The sequence below is a fragment of the Dermacentor silvarum genome, chromosome 6, assembly GCF_013339745.2.
Source record: "Dermacentor silvarum isolate Dsil-2018 chromosome 6, BIME_Dsil_1.4, whole genome shotgun sequence".
NCBI classification, from domain to species: domain Eukaryota; kingdom Metazoa; phylum Arthropoda; class Arachnida; order Ixodida; family Ixodidae; genus Dermacentor; species Dermacentor silvarum.
In genome coordinates, this window is record NC_051159.1 from 56,551,518 (window position 1) to 56,577,732 (window position 26,215).

General features: G+C 47.1%; 1 protein-coding gene across 1 annotated transcript; it reads left to right on the forward strand.

The window, feature by feature from the left end:
* The first annotated feature begins 577 nt into the window (after positions 1 to 577).
* Positions 578 to 24,315, forward strand: LOC119456671 (shematrin-like protein 1). The gene is made up of 5 exons (XM_049669011.1): positions 578 to 1,382; positions 15,404 to 15,461; positions 22,018 to 22,096; positions 22,788 to 23,589; positions 24,201 to 24,315. Coding segments are annotated over exons 1-5 (1,746 nt in total). The 3' UTR covers positions 24,203 to 24,315.
* The last annotated feature ends 1,900 nt before the right edge of the window (positions 24,316 to 26,215 follow it).

A 26,215-nucleotide genomic window follows, 5' to 3' on the forward strand; every position in this document is an offset into this window, starting at 1 on the left:
CTAAGCACAGTCAGCAGTTGGCTAAGCAGCAGCTCTAAAGTAATCATGGTAAGCCACTTTGTCCTCAAGTGTTTTCAGTAGCGAGGTAGTATGCAATGACTAAGTCAGACATAAGTGTCTTTGTGACAAATTGTTCTAGTATGACACCGTAAAGTGCTGATCACGGTGGCAAAATTACTGATCTGCCATCATGATTACAAGCAGCTGTTTAAATTTTTAATTGCATTTCTAATATGTAACGAGCGCTAGTAAATTGTACTGTTAAACCAGAAATGTCAATGCTGCTTCAATAGCATATCACCAAAGAGGAAGTTTACCCGTGTCTCATTAAGCGCCAATACTGATTTAAGTTTAGGAGCTCCCATACTGCACAGAATACTGAATATCAAAGAACTCAAAAATATGGAGAACTGAAAACATGATAGCTTCTGTTCATTTATTGAGCGCCTTCACACAATGAACTCGATCAAAGAAAAGCAATGCTTCAGCGCCTCAAGACCAATCCATATTTTCGCAGTAATTTGTTTCGTCCTCAATGTCCATTATTTCAAAGGAAGGCCGCGTAAAACAGACACTTATGACTATGCAGATCCGTGCTTGCGTCCTCTTGGCTCTCGCCACCAGCGCTCTCGCTGGCTACACCGGCCTCGGCTACGGCCTTGGCTACGGTGGCTACGGCCTCGGCTACGGTCTTGGCTATGGTGGTTACGGTCATGGCTACGGTGGCTTCGGCTATGGCCTTGGTTACTCCAGCTACGCTCCAGCTGTGGCCCACGTCGCCCACGCTGCCCCAGCCGTCGCCACTTACGCCGCTGCTCCAGCTGTGACCAAGGTCGCCACCACCTACCACGCCCCAGCTGTCACCGCTGTTGCTCACGCCCCAGTCGCCACCGCTGTCGCTGCTCCAGTGGCCACCTACGCTGCTGCCCCAGCCTTCGCCGCCTACCACGCCCCAGCTGTGACCACTGTGGCCCACGCCCCAGTGGCCACCTACGCCGCTGCCTACCACGCCCCAGCTGTGGCCACCGTCGCTCACGCCCCAGTCGCCACCGCTGTCGCTGCCCCAGTTGCCACCTACACCGCTGCCTACCACGCCCCAGCTGTGGCCACCGTCGCTCACGCCCCAGTCGCCACCTACGCCGCTGCTCCAGCTGTCTCCACCACCACCGTCCACCACGCCCCAGCTGTCGCCACCGTTGCCCACGCTGCCCCAGCTGTCGCTGCCTACCATGCCGCCCCAGTCTACGGTTACGGTGTTGGCACCCTCGGCTACGGTGTTGGCCACTACGGTTACGGCCACGGTCTCCTCGGCTACGGCCTGAACTACGGCTACGGCCTTGGCTCTCCCTTCCACTACGGTGCTCTTCTCCGCAAGAAGAAGTGTAAGTATACACCTGAGTATGTATTTTAGCGTGCTGCATATTTATTCACTTCCAGTATTGTATAGGTCTAAGTATAGTAAAAGGCAAACTGCGTTAAGTGCAATACAGAAGTTATTCATCATTGGTTCATGCCTTCTAGCGACTATGATAATTAAAAAAAATACCGAGTGTTGTGCGTTTTGCTTATGAGTATATTCGCCACAGCACAACAGGAGTCATGGAAAATGCACTTGAATTACTTAAAAATTCCGTTCAAGAAGCGAAACTTGAAGTCCTTAGGTCAGGTTATGTAAACGCCAAGTAAAGGCACTACATCTCCCCTTGTAGCCCGGACAAGTAGCTGCACGTTGCAGCGTACAGGTTATGTGTCCGCTGCTATGAATGACTTCACCGTTATAGTTTCTTCTAGTTACGTTTCTTTCTCTTCATCATTCAAAGTAACATCTGATATCGATGTAACGTTGCAAGCGTAGGCTAGTTTACCCATTGTCCTCTAGGCCCAGGGAGGTACATGTAATTCTGACATTCGAATCGTTCGTACTGTGTCCTGTGTCTAACATTGTTCCCTTTTCTTTTCGCCCTTTTCAGAAACCATTCAACTCTAACTTATTCCAAGGAGCAAAAGAAGAGAAAATGTGAACACCCACTACTGTCTTGCTCCAAGCAAGGACATTTGAGAGGGATGAATAAAATTCGTAAGCACGGTAACATGTCAGTGGCTCATATCCATTTGTCTCGGGTTTCACTATATCTTGCCATACGAAAGTACGCTTCCCAGCGGCTCCTACGCATATGCATTGTGCTGGTATCGGGTACATTGTTGTTATCGCAATGCTCTGCTTGGGCTGCAACGCGACTATGACCACAAATGGGTGCCACAAAAAACATTGTGCTCTGGCGCAGTATCTTTGTGCAAGAATAAGCATTGTAGATATGTTTTGAGAGCAATGATCGTTACAGAAAGAGCTCATTTTCAGCTTTCAAAACGATTATAATGTTGCATAGTAAAGAAACTTCACGAAAAATTGTTTTTTTCAATTATGCCCAATTTCGCAGTGCGACACCTGTTTTAGAGGCGGCTGTGTCAAATGCGCCTTAAATTCTGTTGTTTCTTTCGTTATGCTTGCGCTACAAAAAAGTACATTATGTGATACCAACAAGCCCATATAGCTACCCTCATCGACCGTTAGAAGCGACCGCAGCTGCTTTCCAGTGACTGGTTCGGCATTACGTTGGGTCTTAATGTGTCACGTGCTGCTACGAACAGCGTATTCTTAATTGCCTTGAGACTAGAGCTTCGCACTTATGATCCCGCAAGAGCTGGATCTCAATGTCACAAATGTGTTTAGGAATTGTCAGATACAGATAAACGTGCACCTTTTCAGCCTGACATCAAAGTGCTAGATGTCTACCTTGAAGTAGTTATCGTATTTTTTTTTCAAGAAGTTACGATTGCTCCATTGGCCCACTTCACGGTAAGGTGACAGCAAAAGATACATGAAAAGTTTAGTAAATACGACAAAAGAGAGACAAAGAACAGGTTATTGACACGCAGATTGTCTGGTGGGTTGTATTCCCATATATGCTATTCTGCAGGGAATGTGGGATCTAGAGAAACAAATGGCCTAGAAATTTACGCTTCCATGTTAAAACGTGCCCGTAGTAGGAGTCATGCTATTCTTCTCAAAAAAGACTTATCCGAAATAAATGCCACCTGGGAGAGAAGTTAGGACAAATGGCCTTTGTCATTGTGTTCTAGCATGCTTTGGCATGCCCTTGTCTGTCTGAACCATTGCAACTGCCGTGAACAAAGCGGCACATGCAGCACAGTCACAACGTAAGGTGAAGGAGCACCTCCACAGGCGCTGAATTTTCGGCAGCACGCACCAGAGGGTTCGTACTTTGTGAGGAGGCGCCATAACGTGTACCGCAGAGTAAACACAGGTATCGAGACTACGCGGCGCACATGTCACATCCCTTGACCCATGGTACAATGCGGTGCTGTTGAAGATAACGGTGATCATAATTTATTTGCATCCCCTTTGAAAAGGGGCGGTGACGAATAGTCACCTAGCATGCTTGAGTTGACCAGGTACAGCTACATGCAACTTGCAACTGCTACATGCAACTGCTATACATGTCGGGACACTTGGTGGAAAAAAAATATGGGGTTTTATGCGCCAAAACCACGACCTGATTATGAGGCACGCCATAGTGGGGGACTCCGGAAATATGAACCACCTGAGGTTCATTATCGTGCACCTAAATCTAAGTACACGGGTGTTTTCGCATTTCGCCCCCATCCAAATGCGACCTTGTGCTCAGCAGCCCAACACCATAGTCACTGAGCAACCACGGCGGGTCACTTGGTGGAATACAACGCAACTGCAGTGCGAAATTTGCACGAATCGACGCTACGTGGCGCGAATGTCAAGTTGTCACATGGGGATATGATAATTTTGTGGCATCCCCCTTGAAACAGGGCGGTGACAAACAGACCCTAGCCTGCTTGATTTATTCAGGTATGCTATAGATGTTTTTCATTTCAGCATTTTTGTATACATCTCCGTAATCTTCTTTTTGTTTCTCAAACCTTGTCTATCTACCAATGAAGGGATACTTGGCATGCCACTGAGTGTAATAATATGCAACTGCAACACAAAGTGTGCACACATCGACACTACGCGGCACGCATTTCAGATCGCGTGCATATCACCTGTATGTTAGACAAATAGTGTCTCATTTCGTCTTTTTTCGAGACTGTTCTCACCCATTACTTCGGGCGTTCTTGCAAGTTAATCTCGTCGACGTTTTACCAAATTTAGTAATTTCGGAAAATTTTGCTTCACGTCCATGTTTGCAAGGATTCATGCGTGAATTCTACCTCTCAGTGTGCTTTGAGGTTCTCAAATGAGTACTTATTCTTTGTCTCACGAAAAAATAAGTATAAATACCTTATTGATGTGCTTTTTTAACCTCCGTTATACCGATCGCTACACATCAGCTTACCTGGATATGACGTGCTTACACGAGTCTTGGTTATATCTTTTTTGAGCGAAAGGAGAGGGGTGAGGGGATCATGAGGTTCGAGGGGTTAGCGCTCGGTTTACCACGTTGTTTTATTTAAGGCTGAACGCTTTTTCTCTACCAAATTTTGACGGAGACGCTGTTAATTACCAGAGGTACACTAATTAGGATATTAAGCAAGCACATAAGACCACATGTTACAAGGAAGTTTTTCCTTGTTGGTGCATGTCGAGCTGATGTTGTCACGCAATAAAAAATATTACAGCGAAGGTGAAGACAGGCAGGCACACGAATGCTGTATGGAAGGGCAAAACGTGTGCCTCGTTTTGTGGGATTATATAGTCAATGCTATATTTAAACACCCATATCATTCGCTCACCACGTTTGAAAATTGAAAGAACATATATAAGGGACAGCGTTTAGAGTTATTGTTTCATTGCACAAAGTTTATGCGTTTTTTCTGTGCAGAACAAAGTGAAGCAAGTTCTTAATCCACAAGTCTTGGATAGAACAAAGTGGAGACGTTTCCAAAACTAAGTACAGTATATTTTCCACGAGAAAAAAAAAGAACTAAGCACACTGGACACGGAGCAGCCATATACGCTAAACAACACAGTTAAAATATAACTAACAACAAAAAGTATATATGCGCATCATGCCCACTACAATCCGGTGCGTACAATATCCAAAGAAACCACTAGGCCAACCGTGGCAGCCACATTCTCGAAATAATAATTTTGAAAAAAAAAAACTCTGGGACTACTCAAACTATACAGTTGCACCGTGTCACCTCGCACGTATCTACAATACCCGACGTGGTTTCTTGGCCCACATCACGTAGGCTTGGTCCACAAACTGCAAGTATTCCCCCTTTTCTTGATCTGTTGCGCTCCTAATATTGGGGATACTTGGAGCTTCGATAGAAATTTTCATCAACGCGCCTACATGGGCCGGCGTCATGTGACATCTATCTGATGTTAAGAGCCTGTTCATGGTGGAAAAGCTTCTTTCAACGGCAGCAGTTCCTACGGGAAGCAGCAATATCTTCATTGCAGCTGATGACAAAGTAGGGAACATTGTTTTTCTCTCTACCTCGCACGGCAAGCGAGGTAGAGCCAGCTCTCCAGGATACCGTCTGTAAATTAAATTAGGCCTACGTAGCGTCCACCTTGCCAAAAGTAAAGATTTCTTAAAGCGATTACCACTGTGCATGGGATCGGCGTAATTTGTTTTTTCAGGATGAGTGCTGGTTGGTAACAGGGAAGGGGAGGGGGGGGATTGGTCTGGAATAATTTTTGAGGGGTGTAGGGATCCTCGGGGGGGGCAGGGGGGGGGGCAGGGGGGCGGGTTGGGAGGGTGTATAAATCTCTGATTGGAAAGAACAGCATGCTGCCCAACGACACAATTCATCGCTTGTCATCGCTTGGCTAGTGAAGGTGCCTCCGTGCGCATGTACGCAGAATTCGAGTGTGTTCAGTCCGATGTGCTTGCCGATTGCCTCTATACTACTGAGCTAACAGCTTTCGCAGATGGATATCGTAACGGCGGCGCAGCAGTCGAATTTTGGCCGGTGAGGGCTCTTGTGTGCAGTAAGAGAATTAGACTTCGAACGCAGGAAGGTGTTATAACTGTTTAGTGTGCCGTGCTTGTGATGAAGAAATACCATCGCACTGGGTCTAGAAAAACGAGCGTTTCTCGACGCTGACCGTGTCTGCGCCAGTGCGGCTCCGATACATCACTGATGACAGAGCAGCCATCTCAAACGACAGCTGTGATACGTTGGCGTTGGAAAACACTGCGCACTGCTCAGCATCGTCGTCACCACGGCGCATCGACACATTGCAAGCAGCTACAGTGGCATGCACATAATTATATGCTTTGCTCTACGCCGCCACACTGCAGACAATGAACCGTGTTGCGGGGCCATCACAGCCTAAGAAGATATAAGCATAAGCCAGCGAAAGTCGACGCTTTGTTTTTGATAGTGGTGCTCAGTACATCACCGATGACAGTGCGTTGTGCGTTTTTTATTTCGGCGGTCAAGATTGTGGATGCCTCTCAGTTCCGCACCACGTCACTCTTGCCGAAAAATATGTTGGGGTTGCCCAACCGTGGTAGGCGCGCGCAAATGAGTTACATGCCTCGCGCGAGGCGTGACCTATTGTTTTGATTGACAGGCGAACTTGTGTCAAACTCGTACATCGCGAAACCCCCCTCGAGTTGAACTCTCGAACATGGTGGCGGCAGCAGCAGCCTGTGTCATCGCATCCAGCGGCAGAAATCGTCAATATGACCGTCTTAACCCGTTCACCTACATGAGCGACGTAGAGTTTAAGCGTCATTTTTGCCTTTTGAAAACGTCAGTGCGCTGGCTTTGTGACGAGTTAGGCGAAGGCCCTCGTCTGCGGAGACAGCGTGGAGATCAATATATGCTTTCCGAGCACAGACTGGTGTGACTAGGCTGCGGAGGAAAAGTTCGTGCGATCGCTTCGGCTATCTCCGGCTTCAAGCGCTATTCGTCGATCCACCGCGCCCCAGCCCCAGGTTAGGTCCGGCGGCGTCATCGGAGTACTGGGGCACCTGCGAGCACCTGGGGTTCAACCTGGACCAACCAGCCTGCGAAGGCGAAGTGGTCACATTATAAGGAAGACTCAGAATGGACGCCGGGCTGCCTTCAGGTGCAACAGGTGCCGAAAGCAGTTTTGCGCAGTTACACGGCACCATTGCCCTGCACGGGCAGAGGGGCGAAGGAAGCTACTTCGCCAACACGGACCACCTCGGCCGTCCGAACGACCACCTCTCCAGGCGGCAAATTATTTGGCTCACGTACTGCGTGAGCAAAAGTGTAGACATATGGCTGTTGAAGGAGATGACTGGCGACTTATTTCCTCTATAGCAGCACGCCATCGCCTACTGGAGGAACTACCCCCGTGAGGTCACAAGGGACGAGCTGCTGGCGCGACCTCCCATCGGTGGCCCCGGGAACATAGCGCAAATTGACGACTGCCTTCTTCACGGCGAGTAAAATTGCAATCGAGTGCAACGTTCCGCCGAGCCCCCAAAATTACGACGGTGTTAAAGATGGTGGCCCATTGGTCTTCGGCACGGTCGGCGCGACCAGAGGGGTGCTGCGACTATTCAAGGCCGACCGACGAAAGACGGCGAAGCTAGGTGCCATTATTGCAGCCAATGTTCAACTGGGGACCATTATTCATACTGACGAATTGGCCGCATGCAACTGTATCCCAAATTTAGTGGATGCTAACGGGGCTATGCCTCAATCTACAATGCACGGCGGCCGCATTTCGATGGGGGCGAAATGCGAAAACACCCGTGTACTTAGATTTATGTGCACGTTAAAGAACCCCAGGTGGTCCAAATTTCCGGAGTCCCCCACTACGGCGTGCCTCATAATCAGAACTGGTTTTGGCACGTAAAACCCCATAATTTAATTAAATCTACAATGGGAGACTGTCAACCACAGCATGCACTTTGTGGACACCATCATGGGCGTTCACACGAAAAAAATTTAAAGTTATTGTTAAAAAAAACACCGCATATCCACGGGGTGAATGATGATGAGTGGGCGAAGCTCCGGAGGAAATCATCGGTAAACCGTGAATCTTCCGTGTAATTCGCCCAGCCTCGCCGCACTAAATCGAACGATTGACTTCCACCAATGACACGCGCCATATGTGACGTCATTCCTATTTTATAACAGCACCCCTCATTATAATTGCACCATCTCCCGCTTAAGGGGACGCTAGCACAAACGCGTTAGAATCGTGCAGTACTCTCTAGTAAGGGGGAGAGGCCACAGCGTCTTACGCAGCCGTTTACACATGCCGGAACGTGCACCGCGTTTGCCGACGCCATCACATGACTCCTGAGAGAGTATAGCCCCCGTATTCATAAACGCTCCTCGACTTGAACTTGACTTACCACAGCCTTCAACGCGTTTCGAACGCGCTGCCCAAGGCGGTGGCAAGTCAATTTCAAGTCGAGGAGCATTTATGAATGCGGGGGTAAGGCGGAGAGGCCACAGCGTCTTACACCAGCTTCTTACACGGGCCGTAACGCGCTAGCACAAACGCGTTAGAAACGCACAGTCTTTCGTTAATGTTGGGTATCTATTGTCATCGTGGTGCGCGTGTCCATGTGCGCTTCGTGGCGTAGTGGCTAGCGCCACGCGTTCGGGAGCGAGAGGTACCTGGTTCGATTCCGCGCTACGTACACAACTTTCGGAATTTTTTTTCATAAAAGTAGACGTGGCTACCTACTACGACGACTACTACTACTACTACAGAGGAGGGACAGACTCACACCCTAAGGAGCTTCGCCCCTAAAAGTGAAGCGCCACCTCGTCAGCGGTGGGCACAGGGTAACTGCACCGGTGCTGGGGCCCCACCTGGGATGTATTTGGTGGCAGTCAACGGCCACGTGCGCTGCAAAGACCCTTCCTTAAGTTTGTTAGAAGCCACGGATCGCTCGGGCTACTCAGCTTAAAGACCCTTTCCTGCGGTTGTTAGAAGCCATCGCTCGGCGCTAGACAATATGAAGGTACATCACAAAGTAAAAGAAAGAAAAAACTGTCAGCCCCTCCACTGGGATGGGGGTGGAAGACCAGCGAAGCTGTACTATGGTGGGAATTATGTATTTCCAGTTATGACTATGAGGATGTGATGGTGTAATTGGTGATTTGAACTATTAAAGAATGAGAAATATATATGATGCGGTGGTTTTCATTTGTCCAGTGAGCACAGGGACCATGGTCTTATGGTCGCTACGGTACACCGCCATAGGGTGTACACCAAAGGTCGGCACGTTCTTCATAAACACGTCACCAACGCCATGCGCGTTCGGTGCGAACGCGGGCAAAATGCCGCCGCCGACGACAACAGTTGTGCGCGTTGTTTGTGTGATCGCACACAGCCGCTGTCAAAACGCTGACTACGTGACGAATGGCTAAACGCCGTTGTCGACACTGTTAGGGGAGAGGCGGGCAAGATCCCAGAGAGAGTCGGCGGCAGAGGCCGGCAGGGCTGCGCCCATGCACCGCAGTGGGAAAGTGGGCACGCACACCCACAGTCCACACAGTCTAGGGTGCCTCGATGCCCTCCGCGTACACCACTCCCTTTCCCCTGGGAAGTCGTGTTTGCTCTCCGCCGTGCGTTCGCTCCCCGTGAAAGCGCGCGTCCCTCGCCCTCGCGCGCTTTCACTCGCACATACAGCATAAAGTCAATGAGAGTTTTAGGGGCGAAGCTCCTTAGGGTGTGGGTGTTCCCTCCTCTGTAGTTGTAGTAGTAGTAGTATGTAGCCACCTCTAGTTTATGAATTGCTCAATAGATGGCGTTGCGTGTCCGTACGTGATAGGGTGCATACATGCAATGCCGTTTGTAGGGTGCTACATGCAACGCCGTTTTCAAACGGCGTTGCATGTAGGCACCCTAGTTACTTGAAAGAGACGCCGCATCTAGTTTTATGAAGTGGTTCACTAGAAGTCCGTAGCTCTGGTTGGCATGGAGATCGCTATGTATGTATGTATACGCATATATACTACATATGTATATGTATAGTATAACCGGAAGCCAACTTCCGCTTCCGTTTCCACTTCCGGTTCCGCTTCCGGAAGCCAGCTTCCGGCTTCAGGAGAACGCTTCCGGCGTTTTTCTCTCTCGTCCGTAGCTAGGTGCGCTGCGGTGCACAAGGGCGTTCGTTCCCGACGCGCGTTCTCCTTCTCTCTCGTTCCCGACGCGCGCTCTCTTTATCTCTCGTCCTTAGCTGTGGTTTACCCGAATGATCCCCCGGTGCTTCGCCCACCCATCATCATTCACTCCGTGGATATGCTGTGATTTCATTTTTAGGGGCTAAGCTCCTTAGGGTGTGGGTCTGTCCCTCCTCTGTAGTATGTAGTAGTAGTCGTCGTAGTAGGTAGCCACGTCTACTTTTAGGGAAAAAAAATTCCGACATTTGTGTCCGTAGCGCGGAAGAAAGGCTCAGGAACATGGATGAAAATAAATGGGCGGCTAAAGTGCACAAGTATCTCTACATGAAAAGCGTGGACACAGAATGGAGGAAGAGGTCAAGGAAGTTGGCAACCAAGTACAGGATAATCGAAACTGTAAATAGACAACCAGGGATCATCAGAAAGAAAGTGAGAGAAATAGAGACCGTGAATTGGATGCAAAGAATGGAAACGAAAAGGACAATGGAGATTTACAAGAATGAGAAGAAAGAAATTAGAAGGGAAAATCTGTACGATAACACAAAGGGCAGTGCCTTGCTATTTGAGGCTCGAGCCGGTTGCCTAAGGACGAAAACATATCGGAACAAATATTCGGAATTAGATGAGACATGTGTATGCTGCAGTAAAGATCCAGAGACCACTCAGCACATCCTAATGGAATGCGACGGGATCCACCCAGCGAGAACCGTAGGTAACGTGCAACTCCCAGAAGCGCTTGGGTTTAAAGTGGAAGGAAACATAAACAGATCAGCCGTAGAGATCAGCAAGAGACGATTAGAGTACTGGTGGAAAAAAAGTAGGGAAAAGATGGATGCGACCTGATCTCTTAAAATCATAGGCAGCGGTACAAGGTAAATTTTTGAAAAAGAAAAATAATGATAGGTATACAAAAATGCAAGATAAAGAACATGTATAGTATGATTAATAGAGCCTAGTGACTATTGTCGCCGCCCCGTTTCAAAGGGGATGCCAATAAATCATCATCATCATCATCATGATAGGGTGCATACATGCAATGCCGTTTGTAGGGTGCTACATGCAACGCCGTTTTCAAACGGCGTTGCATGTAGGCACCCTAGTACTTGAAAGAGACGCCGCATCTAGTTTTATGAAGTGTTCACTAGAAGTCCGTAGCTCTGGTTGGCATGGAGATCGCTATGTATGTATGTATACGCATATATACATACATATGTATATGTATAGTATAACCGGAAGCCAACTTCCGCTTCCGTTTCCACTTCCGGTTCCGCTTCCGGAAGCCAGCTTCCGGCTTCCGGAGAACGCTAACGGCGTTTTTCTCTCTCGTCCGTAGCTAGGTGCGCTGCGGTGCACAAGGGCGTTCGTTCCCGACGCGCGTTCTCCTTTTCTCTCGTTCCCGACGCGCGCTCTCTTTATCTCTCGTCCTTAGCTGTGGTTTACCCGAATGATCCCCCGGTGCTTCGCCCACCCATCATCATTCACTTCGTGGATATGCTGTGATTTCATTTTTAGGGGCGAAGCTCCTTAGGGTGTGGGTCTGTCCCTCCTCTGTAGTATGTAGTAGTAGTAGTCGTAGTAGGTAGCCACGTCTACTTTTAGGGAAAAAAAATTCCGACATTTGTGTCCGTAGCGCGGAATCGAACCAGGGACCCCTCGCTTCCGAACGCGCGGAGCTACCACTACGCCACGAAGCGCACATGGACACACGCACCACGAGGACAATAAATACCCAACATTAACGAAAGACTGCACGTTTCTAACGCGTTTGTGCTAAGCCGTTACGGCCCGTGTAAGAAGCTGGTGTAAGACGCTGTGACCTCTCCGCCTTACCCCCGTATTCATAAACGCTCCTCGACTTAAACTTGACTTGCCACCGCCTTGGGCAGCGCGTTCGAAACGCGTTGAAGGCGGTGGCAAGTCAAGTTCAAGTCGAGGAGCGTTTATGAATACGGGGGTTATTGACCCTTTTCGCGGAGCAGTTTGCTCTAGACGAACGAGATGGCTCTTGAGGCCGCGAGCCATACGTTGCCTCAGCGAATGCGCACGAATACGAAACCATTACTCTTTCTACCCTGCTACTGTGCGATCAGCTGTCGAAAGTGCAACTGGGTGTGCGCTAATGCACTGTGCCCAATTCATACTGCAAAATGTGTAACGATAAAGGGAAGACGTGTGAGGTAGTTCGCTGCTTAAATAGTGATTCACATATTAATGAATGGAATCAACCTGTGTCGCCGCTGCTACGTAAGGACTGCCTATGTTACCGGCCTTTCGCGATGCATGGCTTTCCTCAAGGATAAAAAACGATAATTCATCTGCCTGCGCTGTATAGCTAACCTCCAAAGAAAGGACTTGAACTCCGGTACGTCGTCACTTGGGAGTGAGTACCGCTCGTTACTAAAGGAAGTAGTGTCACTTACTGGCATAGTAAGTTTCCCGCACGTTATCTACACACATCCACCCTTACTCGCACGAAAACTTGCGCCCACCCTATCGCCAACGTGTGAGTGAATAGGCGCACACTTGAATCAATGTTCCGAAGCATGAGTGACGGCGACTACACCGACAAGACACGAATGTTGGAAGCTGAATGTTTTGTGACGGTCCACAGAGTAAGCGAGGGACTAGCGATAATACGTCTTTGCTGCGAGCTACCGCAAAGTACAGAACATTTAAATTCTAAGCTTTGTGCGCAGCAAGAACAAATTTATCGCAGCAGAGCACACCCGCGAATGATTACGCTGAAAATAAACAATCAGATAGTGGCCGCACCGAGCAACTTTACTGAGTCAGAAATATGACAAGCGGCTGAATCAAAATGTTGGCCTAATAAAGAATGCAGAGCGCACTGATCCAGATTTTATTCATAAGCGGAAAGTTTGGACAGCTTGGAATACATTTCTAGCCCCGCTTTTAGTACAAGCATCGTATACGCTGCTCACACCGTTTGGACAAGGCCTAATGAGCTCTGAAAGCACTTACATGTCCTCTAAAGCTGTGGCCAAAGCTTCGTGTCGTCCACGCAATCACCGTCTACGATACGCGTCGAAACAAGAGGTTTGCTGCGCCGCGCCGGCGTCACGCGCTTGCATTGTAAACGCGGAGGCAACGGAGGCGGCTGAGGCAAGCAATGGACGCGTCACCACGTGATCAAACATGGCAGCACTCATTGGAGTGCCGCGAAAAGGGTCAATACTCTCTCAGCAGTCATGTGATGGCGTCGGCAAACGCGGTGCACGTTCCGGCATGTGTAAACGGCTGCGTAAGACGCTGTGGCCTCTCCCCCTTACTAGAGAGTACTGCAAGTTTCTAACGCGTTTGTGCTAGCGTCCGCTTAAGCGGTGGATGGTGCAATTATAATGAAGGGCGCTGTTATAAAATAGGAATGACGTCACATATGGCGCGTGTCATTGGTGGAAGTCAATCGTTCGATTTATTGCGGCGAGACTGGGCGAATTACACGGAAGATTCACGGTTTACCGATGATTCCCTCCGGAGCTTCGCCCACTCATCATCATTCACCCCGTGGATATGCGGTGTTTTTTTTTTTACCCTTGCATGAGTGTTTTGCGGTATTCGCGAGTGCTTACACGGTTGGCGCGCGGCAAACCACTTCTGCGCAGCCGACGCTCACTTCTTCTCGCAGCCTTACTTTAGCGTGAGCAACGAGTGATCTGTTGAAAACCCAGTGTAAAAACCAGGCGCATACAAATCTGTGCTTAGAAATGGGAGCGCAAGCACGTAGCGAGCCGCACCAATTCAATCCAGAGGATAGAGAAGGAGCAACGAGAGATCTGTTCAAAGCCCACTGCGAAAACCAAGCGCGCACCAATCAGTGCTCGGAAATGCTAGCGCAAGCACGTAGCGAGCCGGGCCAATCCAATTCAGAGGAAAAAAGAGGAGGGCGAGCGTCCCCTCGTGGAATAACGCGAAACGTATTAAACTACAAATTAGTCTAATACACATTCGGTGTACATCTTGTAAACTTAAAAATGCGTATAACCCACGTTAATATGACTAATATTATTCTACTAAATGCATTTATTTTATAACTTGCTTGTGCCTGTAATGCACGCGGTGGAACGACAAACAAGTGAAAGTAGGCACGACCATGCACCGACCGTGTGATCACGTGAGCCCCAGTTTGTCGACCGCTCATATGGAAACGCCCAAGGAATGATAGCCACCCAGAGTGAATCTAGATAAACCAATGAAACTGGAGGCGTGCCGAGGGACAAACTTTGTATTGTTACCATTAGTTCTTTCATCTTGGGGCGTCGCCAGAGCTCGTGCAGATCCCGAGTTTCGCCAAACTCGGCACATCCTGCATAGCACCCCTGTTAAAGCCTGGTTAAAAGGGAAATACATTTTTGTATCTTCGATTAACTATTGTCTCTGCAATGTACGGGAAACTATAGAACACTGATTTATTATTAGCAAAGACGCCATATTTTTTGGGACGTTCTCTAAAGGACTTTTAAAATGATCTTTATATAGATCCTTATACGACTCGATATCTTATGCACACCTAAAAGTGAAGATGTGCCTTTTGACATGCTGCTACTTATGGCGTTGGAGAGTTTATGGAAAACTCGCATGTTAGATGGGAATGCAGAACCTTCGCACTCACATTTCATTCGGATGATTTCACTACTGAAAAACTTTTATGATCAAGGAGGCTTCCAACCGGACTGGTGTTCATTGTTGACGCAGTGTATCCTTTTGTCTCCCTTTTAAATAACTGATTACAGAAATAATTCTACTGTGAAGTGTTTGTATTGCGCTTTTAGACGCGGCTATAGCAATTTTGGCTACTATGTAAATGCCTAACGCATGTACGTTTTCTATTCGTAATAAATACTATGAAGGAAAAAAAAAGCGCTGGCGTGGCTCAGTGGCAGAGAAACTGTTCCCCGTGCAGTGGGCCCGAGGTCGATCGCGGCAGCAAGTAGGTATTTTTTGTTCTCTCATTCTTGGCGATAGCTGCAACTGACACCGGAAGCGGCGGCGGCAGACACTAACGCCTACCGAAACGGCTATTAGAATGAGCCCACAACGGCTGTAAAATCTCCGAATATTTTCTTACACTACTTTCAGCTCACTACGGTGCGCACAAAAAAGTTGAAACATCTCTGTCCTTTCGGCTGCAGATGTTGTCGCAGAACTTCTTTCCTTTCTTAGTCATTTTTTTACGCTTCAATGCCAACTGCCAAGGATGACATGTCAGCTTCTGTTTGCGTTTTATGTACTTTCCCCGCTTTGTTCTCAGTACCGAAGCTGGGGACTGTTCGTTCCACTATTGTTGCGACGCGCCGCGTTCACTATGGGTGAGTATTCAGGATCGCCACCGAATGCCTGAGAATGCCAAGTTCAGCAGAATGCCTGAGGACGGGACACGAGCACGACTGCGACCACCAGGGTCTCTTCAGTAACAACGAGGCATTTGCACCCCTATGCATACATGCATGCGTGAGCGTAGAAGCCGGTCCCTCCTCAGATGTCTGCATTAGTAGACCGCGACTGCCGCTCGGACACGAGAAGTGAAGCTGAAAAAAAAAACCCCGGGCGAATATAGTTGTTATCTCCTACCCTCGCTACAATGTGACTCATTTTAATTCCGCTAATGCTTCCCTTGCCTGGTGTTGGTTGCAACGTTTACTTTTTTTATTATTTTTTATTTTGTGATAGCCGTGTATGCGTGTGCGTGCGTGCGTGTGTGCGTGCGTGTGCGCGTGTGTGCGTGCGTGCGCGTGCGCGTGCGCTGCCGCACAGCGTGCTCAGAGAAGGCTGTCCTGCCGTGGTTTCCCTGTTACGCTTAGCCTTGTTACGCTTCCCAAAGCTGTAACTGGATTCCAGTAACCTAGGGCTGCACAGAACTTTAAGCTATCTTGAACGATGTAAAAAATTTCATGGATTCTGACTCATGTAATCTCTTTTTATATCTGCATTGCAAATTGTGCTCGCATGTGCGAAATAAGTTTCCGAATCGTCAGCGTAAAAAGGTTTCTTTTAGGGGCTGTCATGATTGAAGTGGAAGAGTCAGGTTCGTCTCCCTTGTATGATAGATAAGGCTAAGACGAAGTGTAATAGAGAAAGTGAGAAGAACAAATAAATTTATCATTTGCATTTTTGTGTAAGCTTTCATCGAAGTCACTCGCGTGTGTTCATAATTGTGCTTAGGAGACCGAAAAACTAATGCATAGTGACAAAAACAAACACCAACACTACATATATACGTAAACGCGTCAAAAAGCACATCCAGAAAGCTCTTGTGAAGTTCCCCACATTAACCAAAATAAAAAGTTACAGGGGCGCCTAAAGTTTCCTTACGTGCATTGAATGTGAAAAGATTCTGACTATTCCCCGCGATACTTTTTTCTTGGTAATGTTCTCGAATTGGGCAAAGTCAATTTGAGCTTGGGCCACCCAAATTTTGGCGATGGGCCAGACAGACAGACAGACAAGAAACTTTATTTTGTCCTAGGGGACTACTTTGTCGTAGTTGCGGGTTGCACCTGCACCGGGGGCGGAAGACCGTGATCTTCAGCCCTGTCACAGGCCCTTTGGACAGCGCGAAGCTGGACTTGAAGGTGGTCTCACTTGATGGCTTCTTCCCCGTCTTCTTGCCTGTTGAAAGGCGAGTGGAGCAACGCAGAACATTGCCACAGCATGTGGTTCAATGTGGACCGTTCCTCGCCGCAGTCGGGGCAGCGGGGATCCACACCCGGAGCGTAGTGGCTCAAGTTAGCTTTGGGAGTGGTCGGTTTTAAACGTGAGCACACTCAATTTTCCAATTGATCAAAGTCAATATTTTGGGTGTGTGGCCACGAAAATTTTGAGGGTGGGCCAAGTCAATTTTGGAAGTGGGCCTTGTCAGTTTTAAGTGTGGGTCAACTCAATTTTCGAATTGGGCAAAGTAGGTTTTTGGGAGCGGTCAGTTTCAGAAAATTTCGCATTTATATGCGTGCGAACGCTGAAGTTTGCCAGCCTGCCGTGGCCTCCTATTAGCTTATTTTGTGCCACCCACCTTTACAGTGGGCTTTTAAAGTTATTATACTTGCCGAGGTGCATCTGCAAAATATTTGCTCAACTGGAATTATCTCATCACTACTTGAAAGTGTGACCTTTACTAGAATTTGTCATCAATGCAGAGCATATTTGCACTATAAATGGGTGACCATATAGCACCTGTTTGTGTCTATGACCACTGAACTGGTTAGTCTCACGTAACTTCATTATTGACTATGTAGTTGTGACATCTTTCGCATTATTTGTGTTAGTGTGTGTAACTACTAAAAAAGTCGGCAGATCCCACGCCCTGTGAGAATCGATGTTATGTGAAGCAGTGTGCGGGGAGCCTAGCAAGTTAACGAAACGACCATGAGAGCACCAAGACGTAGGCGGCTGTTTCATGACCTACATGACACGCAGTAATGACATTCATGTCACGAGTCCTCAGGAGACCCTTTCTCTACGCCTAGGAGACCCTAAGGCGAAAGCCTTAGTCATGCTGACGGCTATGACTTCGACCATAAACCTTTAGCCTTTTCCTTCACTTAGTACCACATCCAAACACATTCCATTGTTTTTTGAGCGTTAATATTTTTTCTCTGGTTCATTGTCATTCTTGCTGAGTTATGATCATGACTATAACTTCTACCACCATCCTTTAGTGTTTCCTTCACTTAGCTTATTTCCTCGACGTCAGTATAGAAGTAGATAGTGTATGTGTGTAGGAATATTGAAGTAACATAAACGGAAACACGAGCTGTGGCGGCTCAAGGTCATTGCTACGTGATGAATGACCTTGCGAGACATGGCGTAGTAGAGCTTTCGCTGTAATAAAAACGAGTCTACCAAGTTTACAACTGTGTTACTTATAATAAAAAGCACAAAAATATTCAGCAAACTGCGTTTAAGGTGGTGGTCCCACTGCGGTGGCACGTGCCCCCCGTTTTCAGTACTTTTGGTGTAACCGTGGCGGCTCTTCTACTTAGGATATAAAGTTGTGGTATATACCATAAAAAGCTTAATTCTTGTAGATTCCAACTATATATAATGTAAGGGAATTGAAAAATGTGATTTAGAAATAAATATTCAAGAACAAGCATGAGATACATGGTTTTTGCGAACTGTGTCCTAGTTGTGACCATATTTAGAATCAACTACCGCACTTACTGCATTGCGGCTTGCTCTGTAGCTTTAGGACATATTTTTATGCAGTTCCTAGACGTAGCAAAATAATTTTGAATTTTTACTTTTTGGGTAACTTGCTTTTGAAAATTGCCAAATATCGCAATCTCCTGTTGTAAACAGCCCGGCAACTACATGCTCAAGGAAGCTAAATTTTGGATAAAGTAGAGTTCAAGGGATTTCCATTTAGGACGCTAAATTTCATTCATGTAGCTTTATTAGTTTTAAACCGCAGCTTCGTAGCTTTAGTACCTTCCCGCAGAAATGGGCAAAAATAAAACCAGAACTTTAAATATTGCCTAATTTCGGCCGCATTATTAGAAAATTAATAAAGTTACATAAATGAATTTTGCGTCCTAAATGGAAATTCCTTGACCTCTACTTTATTCAAAATTGAGCTTCCTTGAGCATGTAATTGCCGGGCTGTTCACAACAGAATATTGCGATATTTGGCAATTTTCAAAAGCAAGTTATCCAAAAAGTAAAAATTCAAAATTATTTTGCTACGTCTAGGAACTAAATAAATATGTCCTAAAGCTACAGAGCAAGCCGCAATGCAGTAAGTGCGCAGTTTCTTCTAAATATTGCCGCCAGCATTGCGAGACCAAAGACGACCGCCACATCCTAACTGTGTTTAAAAGAGCCGCCACACCTCAAGCGTCAAGCAAAGCACCGCAAGACAACGCTGGGCCGGTGCCGAGTAACCGGTGGCCAGTGCGCGAGAATCGTACGACTGGCACGCGACAGGAGGCGACAAAGAGGAAAACGAGGTTGGAAGAAGTGAAGCTCGACGGACGCTTTTGTTGCGTGACAACCTTTAGTTCACGGGCACAAGTTTGCCCAGAATAAATTAGTTTTATTGCGATAGCAATTATATGGGCACTCAAAAGCAGATTTCTGCCGTCGGCGTCGGCGTCGCCGTCGCCGTCGCCGTGAGGTTCCGTATGACGTCATTTGGAGATGAAATCGTCGCCGCGCGCCGAACGCTGTATGTGCGAGTGAAAGGGCGCGAGGGGCGCGTCTTTCACGGGGAGTGAACGCGCGGCGGAGAACAAACGCGTGTTCTGCGCCGTGCTCGCTTAAGGGCTGCAGAAGTAGGCGTCTCTTTTCTCCTTTACAATCACCATATATGTAGAGCAAACGCGCCTTCTTCAGACGCGCTAGAGGCCGTGGGGGAGGGGGAGGGAAGGGAGGCGACGTTTAGCTGAGGCACCAAGTGCCTATTTATATCAGAGGCTCCAGCAACAGTCACCAACGCCGCACGCATTTTGAGCTAACGCGGGCAAAACGCCGATGGCGTCGACAACAGTTCTGCGTGTTGTTGCTACCAAAGCCGCTCACCTTACTTCGTATGACATTGCTGTGTTGCTATCGCATTCATTGCTTCACCCTTAGGGCGAAACTGTGACTTTTTTATAGAAACGGCTGTCGGAACTGTTGGTTACAGTATGGTCACAACTGCGACATAGTTCGCAAAAACCATGTATCTCATGCTTGTTTTTGAACACTTATTTCTAAATCACATCAGTCAATGTCTTTATATTATATATAGTTCGAATCTACAAGAATTAAGCTTTTTATGGTTTATACAGCAACTTCATATCCTAAGTAGAAGAGCCGCCTGGGTGTCTCCAAAAGTACTGAAAACGGGGGGCTCGTGCCGCCGGAGTGGGACCACAACCTTAATGTTGCATAAGAAAAAAGATTACAACATTGATATAATATACACCCCTATGCAATATATTACTAGTTTCTGCATGAAATTTTTGCAAAACCGTTGTAAACGTTGTAACAAATGGACGGTAGCTGTACATAAGTGTACCAATTTCGTTCGATTTACATGCTCGAACGGATGCAGTTTACCGAACTGCGATAGCTTTTTTCGGTGTAGGGTTACGGATTTGTAAACTTCGAGCTTCTGTTTATTTTTGATACATTCCGTTGTGGATCAGTCTTTGTGAAAAAACAGATGCTGAGAAAAGACAGAAACAGATGCTGAGAAAAACAGTGTGCTGAGAAAAGAGAACTGGACTCAGGGTTATCCCTGAAAAGCATTTCAATAGGCGGCATCGAATGTAGGCCAGAGCTAAAGCTTCCTCTTTTACACGTGATAAAGGAACATAAAGCACAGTTCCTGAACTGAAGAGATTGTTGCCAAGAAATACTGTGTTTATTTGGAGAGTATGCCGGAGCATAGAAATATATTTGGATAGCACCAAACTAGGTTCTCCCTTACGACCTATAATTTCGGCAGCAACTAACGTGTACTTTATCCCATAAATATGTGGGTATTCGTGTTTGTACCACAGTTTTCACAGATTTTTCGTTGTTTTATGTCGACGGCATGATATATGAATGTAGACGACGTGCACACTAGCTCTTTGGTTCTACTGTACCTGCCTTCAAGTCTGACACGATATCAGCTGATAAATTAGTGGCTTTTACCATATATTTCTCAGTATGTCGGTGCTTTCTTTGCTAACCTAAATATTCATTTCAAAATTTGCCAGCCTAAAGAATTAAGTGTACCACATATTAGTACACTCATGGGTTCAAGAGTAAAGGTCCATGAGGTTTGAGATTCCGGCATAGCACTGAATGCATCGAAGATCACATTGTCAGATAATCTTGTATGAACAAAAAAAGCTTCGATAAATACATTGGTGGGTGCAACTATTTTTATAAAAGAACGTCGGACAGCAAAAAAAAAAAAGACTACAATTTGGTGAAACCAGCCGGGAAGCAAACGCAGCAGATTTTTGCTTTGATGCGTCCCGAATTCTCAAGCGGCATTGCTTAAAACAGCGCGAACTGTTACACTGTTACACAATGTTACACAATAGTATACCAGCTCATTTCATGGAAGGTTAGCCTGTATTAAAGTAATTACAGACTCCATTCAAGAAAGGGACATCGCTTTAAGGTATACATCTGTTTTATAAATGTTGGGTGACAATTTTTAATAACAGCGTTATGAAGACAACATTATTTTTCGGCAGTGCATTAGGATTAGCGGCGCACCTCAGCAAATAGTGTTACTGAGGGATTATTTCGGCAAATATGCGGGTCATTCTTGCCGCTCCAGTTCTATTAACGTACAGGCTCTAAATATCCCTGCAGCAAAATTACCACAAAATTTACTTACATGCTAACGGATCTCAACGAAGCACATTGTATTGCACAAGAGCACTCAAAAGTGCGGCGCTAAGATCTCCGTCAAATAGATTCGGCAAACCCTACCACACTATGTAGTAATAACCCCTTTGAGATGCAGCAGCTGTTGCGAAGCCGAAGCTGCATTACACGACGCTGCCTGACCGCCCTGCCGTTGTCTTCTATAAGCATTTATTTAATGCTTAATGCTAAATTAAATTTTAATTCTTTGCGTTTCCCCTCTTATCTTGCGTTGCGTGATGCCGGTTTACTGCACTTCACTTGCTCCCGATTCGACGTGCCCTTGCCCGGTTGCGCAACGCGCTGAACAGCACGTCTCACTTTATTACCCTTTCCTTCACTGGAGTCCTTGTCAAGGTTAGGGCGCGGCATCCCTCGAAGTTCAAAACGCGTAGAACGTATCACAGCGCTTTGGGTTTGATTCTTTACGGACACGTGAGGAATAACAAAATGAGTAAAATTCTTGAAATCTCAATGATTTTGTTACTTTCCTTATCACGTGTCCACGGTTTCAAGGAAGGATGTTTCCTATATAAAGGCTCCAAAACTGAGGACAGTCAGCAGTTGGCTCAGCAGCAGCTCTAAAGTAATCATGGTAAGCCACCTTGTGCTCAAGTTTTTTGTGTAGCGAGGTACCATGCAATGATTATTTCAGACTTAAGTGTCCTTGTGATAAATTCTTTTTGTATGACGCCGTAAAATGATGTGCACGGTGGCAAAATTACTGAACTGCTATCATGATTACAAGCAGCTGTCTAAAATTTAAATTGTCATTTCTAATAAGTAACGAGCGCTAGTCAAACGTACTGTTAGAAACATAAATTTCAATGCTACTTCAATAGCCTAGCACCCAAGAGTAAATTTACCCGTGTCTCACTCAGCACCAAAGCTCAGTGAAGTCTAGGTGCTGCCATACTGAACAGAATACTGAATATCAGAGAACTAAAAAATTTGAATGACCGAAAACACGCTACCTTCTGTTCATTTATTGAGCGCATTCACATAAGGAACTCGATCAAATAAAAGCAATGTTTCAGTTCCTCAAGACGAATCCATATTTTACGTTGTAATCTGGGCCCGAATTCACGAAGCTCTTTGTTCGTAAGTGCTCCATCCCATTGGTCCGCCACCTTCGGTAATTATATGTCCAGCAACAGGATTGACTGAAATTTTCTCTTACGAACAATCCCAGCGTAAGAAGGTTTTTGAATTTGGGCCCTGTTTCGCTCTCAATGTTCATAAGTTTCAAGGACGGTCGCATAAAAGAGAAACCTATGACTATGCAGATCCGTGCTTGCGTCCTATTGGCTCTCGCCACCAGCGCTCTCGCTGGCTACACCGGCCTCGGCTACGGCCTTGGCTACGGTGGCTACGGCCTCGGCTACGGCGGATACGGTCTTGGCTATGGCGGTTACGGTCTTGGCTACGGTGGCTTCGGCTATGGCCTTGGTTACTCCAGCTACGCTCCAGCTGTGGCCCACGTCGCCCACGCTGCCCCAGCCGTCGCCACTTACGCCGCTGCTCCAGCTGTGACCAAGGTCGCCACCACCTACCACGCCCCAGCTGTCACCGCCGTTGCTCACGCCCCAGTCGCCACCGCTGTCGCTGCTCCAGTGGCCACCTACGCTGCTGCCCCAGCCTTCGCCGCCTACCACGCCCCAGCTGTGACCACTGTGGCCCACGCCCCAGTGGCCACCTACGCCGCTGCCTACCACGCCCCAGCTGTGGCCACCGTCGCTCACGCCCCAGTCGCCACCGCTGTCGCTGCCCCAGTTGCCACCTACACCGCTGCCTACCACGCCCCAGCTGTGGCCACCGTCGCTCACGCCCCAGTCGCCACCTACGCCGCTGCTCCAGCTGTCTCCACCACCACCGTCCACCACGCCCCAGCTGTCGCCACCGTTGCCCACGCTGCCCCAGCTGTCGCTGCCTACCATGCCGCCCCAGTCTACGGTTACGGTGTTGGCACCCTCGGCTACGGTGTTGGCCACTACGGTTACGGCCACGGTCTCCTCGGCTACGGCCTGAACTACGGCTACGGCCTTGGCTCTCCCTTCCACTACGGTGCTCTTCTCCGCAAGAAGAAGTGTAAGTATACAGCTCAGCCTCTTTTTTATCGTGCAGCATATTTAGTTACTTCCACTATAGTATTGGTCTAAGTATAGTAATAGGCAAACTGCTTTAAGTGCAACACATAAGTAATTCATCATTGGTTCATGTCTTATAGAGAGTACGATAAATCAAAAGTACCAAGTGCTGTGTGTTTTGCTTATGAAGATATTCGCCACAGCACAGCAGGAGTCATGTAAACTGCACTTGAATTACTTAGAAACTCCGTTCACGAAGAGAAACTTGAAGTCCTTAGGTGAGGTTATGTAAACGCCAAGTAAATGCAATGAAAACCGCCCTTGTAGCTCCGATAAGTAACTGCACGGTGCTGTGCGCAGGTTACGGCTCGGCTTCTATGAATCACTTCAGCGTTGTACTTTCTTATAGTTGCGTTTTTGTCTCTTCATCATTCAAAGTAACACCTGATTTCGATGTAACGTTGCAAGCGTAGACTAGTTTACCCATTGTCCAATAGACCCAGGGAGGTACATGTAATTCTTACATTCGTGTCGCTTGTACTGTCTTAAGTTTCAAGGACGGTTTCTGTGTCCGGTGTCTAATAATGTACTCTTTTCTTTTCCCCTTTTCAGAAACAATTCACCTCTAATTTATTCGAATGAGCAACAGAAGAGAAAATGTGAACACCCTTTCCTGTCTTGCTCCAAGCAAGCACATTTGAGAGGGATGAATAAAATTCGTAAGCACGGTAAAATGTCAGTGGCTCATATCGCTTTGTCTCAGGTTTCACTATGTCTTGCGATACGAAAGTACGCTTCCCAGCTGCTCGCTACGCATATGCATTGTGCTGGTATCGGGTACATTGCTGTTATCGCAATACTCTGCTTGGGCTGCAACGCGACTATCACCACAAATGGGTGCCACAAAAAAATTGTGCACTGGCTCAGTATCGTTGTGCAAGAATAAGCATTTGTATATTGATTTGAGGGGAATGATCGTTAAGAAAAAGCTCATTTTCAGCTTTCAAAACTATTAGAATGTTGCATAGTAACGAAACCTTCACGAAAAAATATATATTTTTTATGAATTTCGTTCCTATGGGGGCAGAGCGGCGCCTGTTTTCATGGCGACTGTGCCAAATGCTCCTTAATTTCTGTATTCGCTGTCGTTCAGCTTGCGCTACAACAATGTAGAAGATGTCATACCAACAAGCCCATATAGCTACCCTCATCGACCGTTAGAAGCGACCGCAGCAGCTTTCCAGTGACTAGTTCGGCATTACGTTGGGTCTTAATGTGTCACGTGCTGCTACGAACAGCGTATTCTTTATAGCCATGCGTCTGGCGACTTGAGCTTCGCACTTATGATCCCGCAAGAGCTGGATCTCAATGTGACAAATGTGTTAAGGAATTATGAAATCACAGAGAGCAAATAAACCGGCACCTAAAATTTTCAGCCCGACATCAAAGGGCCAGATGTCTGCCTTGAAGTTGGTTTGTATTACTTTTTTTTTCAAGAAGTTACGATAGTTCCAGTAGCCCACTTTACAGGAAGGTGACAGCAAAACAGACATCAAAAGTTCAGTAAATGCAGCAAATGGTCTGGCGGCGTGCATTCTCATATCTGCTATTTTGCAGGGAATTTGGGATCTAGAGAAACAAGCGACCCTTGAAACTTACGCTCGAATATTAAACACACCAGGAGCGCTATAACATAAGATGATTCCAAACTGTTTTCATTCCAAACTCCTGACGTCAAATTTACGTAACCACCGACACAAGTATCAGGCGGTCACCCCCAGCGTTGTCTGAACAACCCAATCAAACACTCTCCTCGTTTATAGGAGGTCACCTTTGTTCGCTATCAAAACCAATAGCATTGTCTACACTCTGCGGTCTGCGGTTTTTCTTATCGTATTGGCTGACAAGAGGCGAGGATCCTGCTCTAGTGGCGAGAGTTTCGAGGGGGCCGAGCCAGCACAGTGAAAATATATAAGCGCATGAAGAGCATGGTGCAGGCTTCTCCGATTCGTCCGCTTCGCCTTACTTAGCTTGCGGTGGCTGGTCGAAAATCGTGGTGGCGTGCAGCGGAAGGGTAAGAATGCCGCTAAAACAGATCCTCAGCAAGGAAGAGTTGGCAGAGCGATGTCGTATGCAAGCCGAAAGGCCTCGATAACGTTTTACTGCCACACAAAAAGGTTTATCATGCGCAAATAAATACATGTTCGCCGGCAGGTGCGAGTAGTGAGAACCTGAGCGATCGGCGGGCAGCCATCTTCTATTCTTTTTGGAACGGGGCAGTCTGTAGCTATTCAGAAAAATTTTCTGTTTTTTTTTTTCGGCAGAATAATGCATTTTTTTTCGCGTCCACGTCACTTTGACGTGGTGAGTTTTCGTGGTTTTGTGAGGTCGCGTGACAGACAGGCGAAGTGGGCGTAGCCAGAAAACATTGGACCAATAGCAGAGGCCTAATGGTGAAAAGGCGTCTAATCAGGAATGATTATTTTTCTTTTGTGAAGTTTATTCATGCATAACCAGTGTGTACACGTTATATCAGATAGGGCCCAATCGCGGTTTTCGTGACGTCGCGTGACAGACACGCGAAGTTGGGAGTAGCCCGAAAATGTTTTGATCAGTCGTGGAGACTG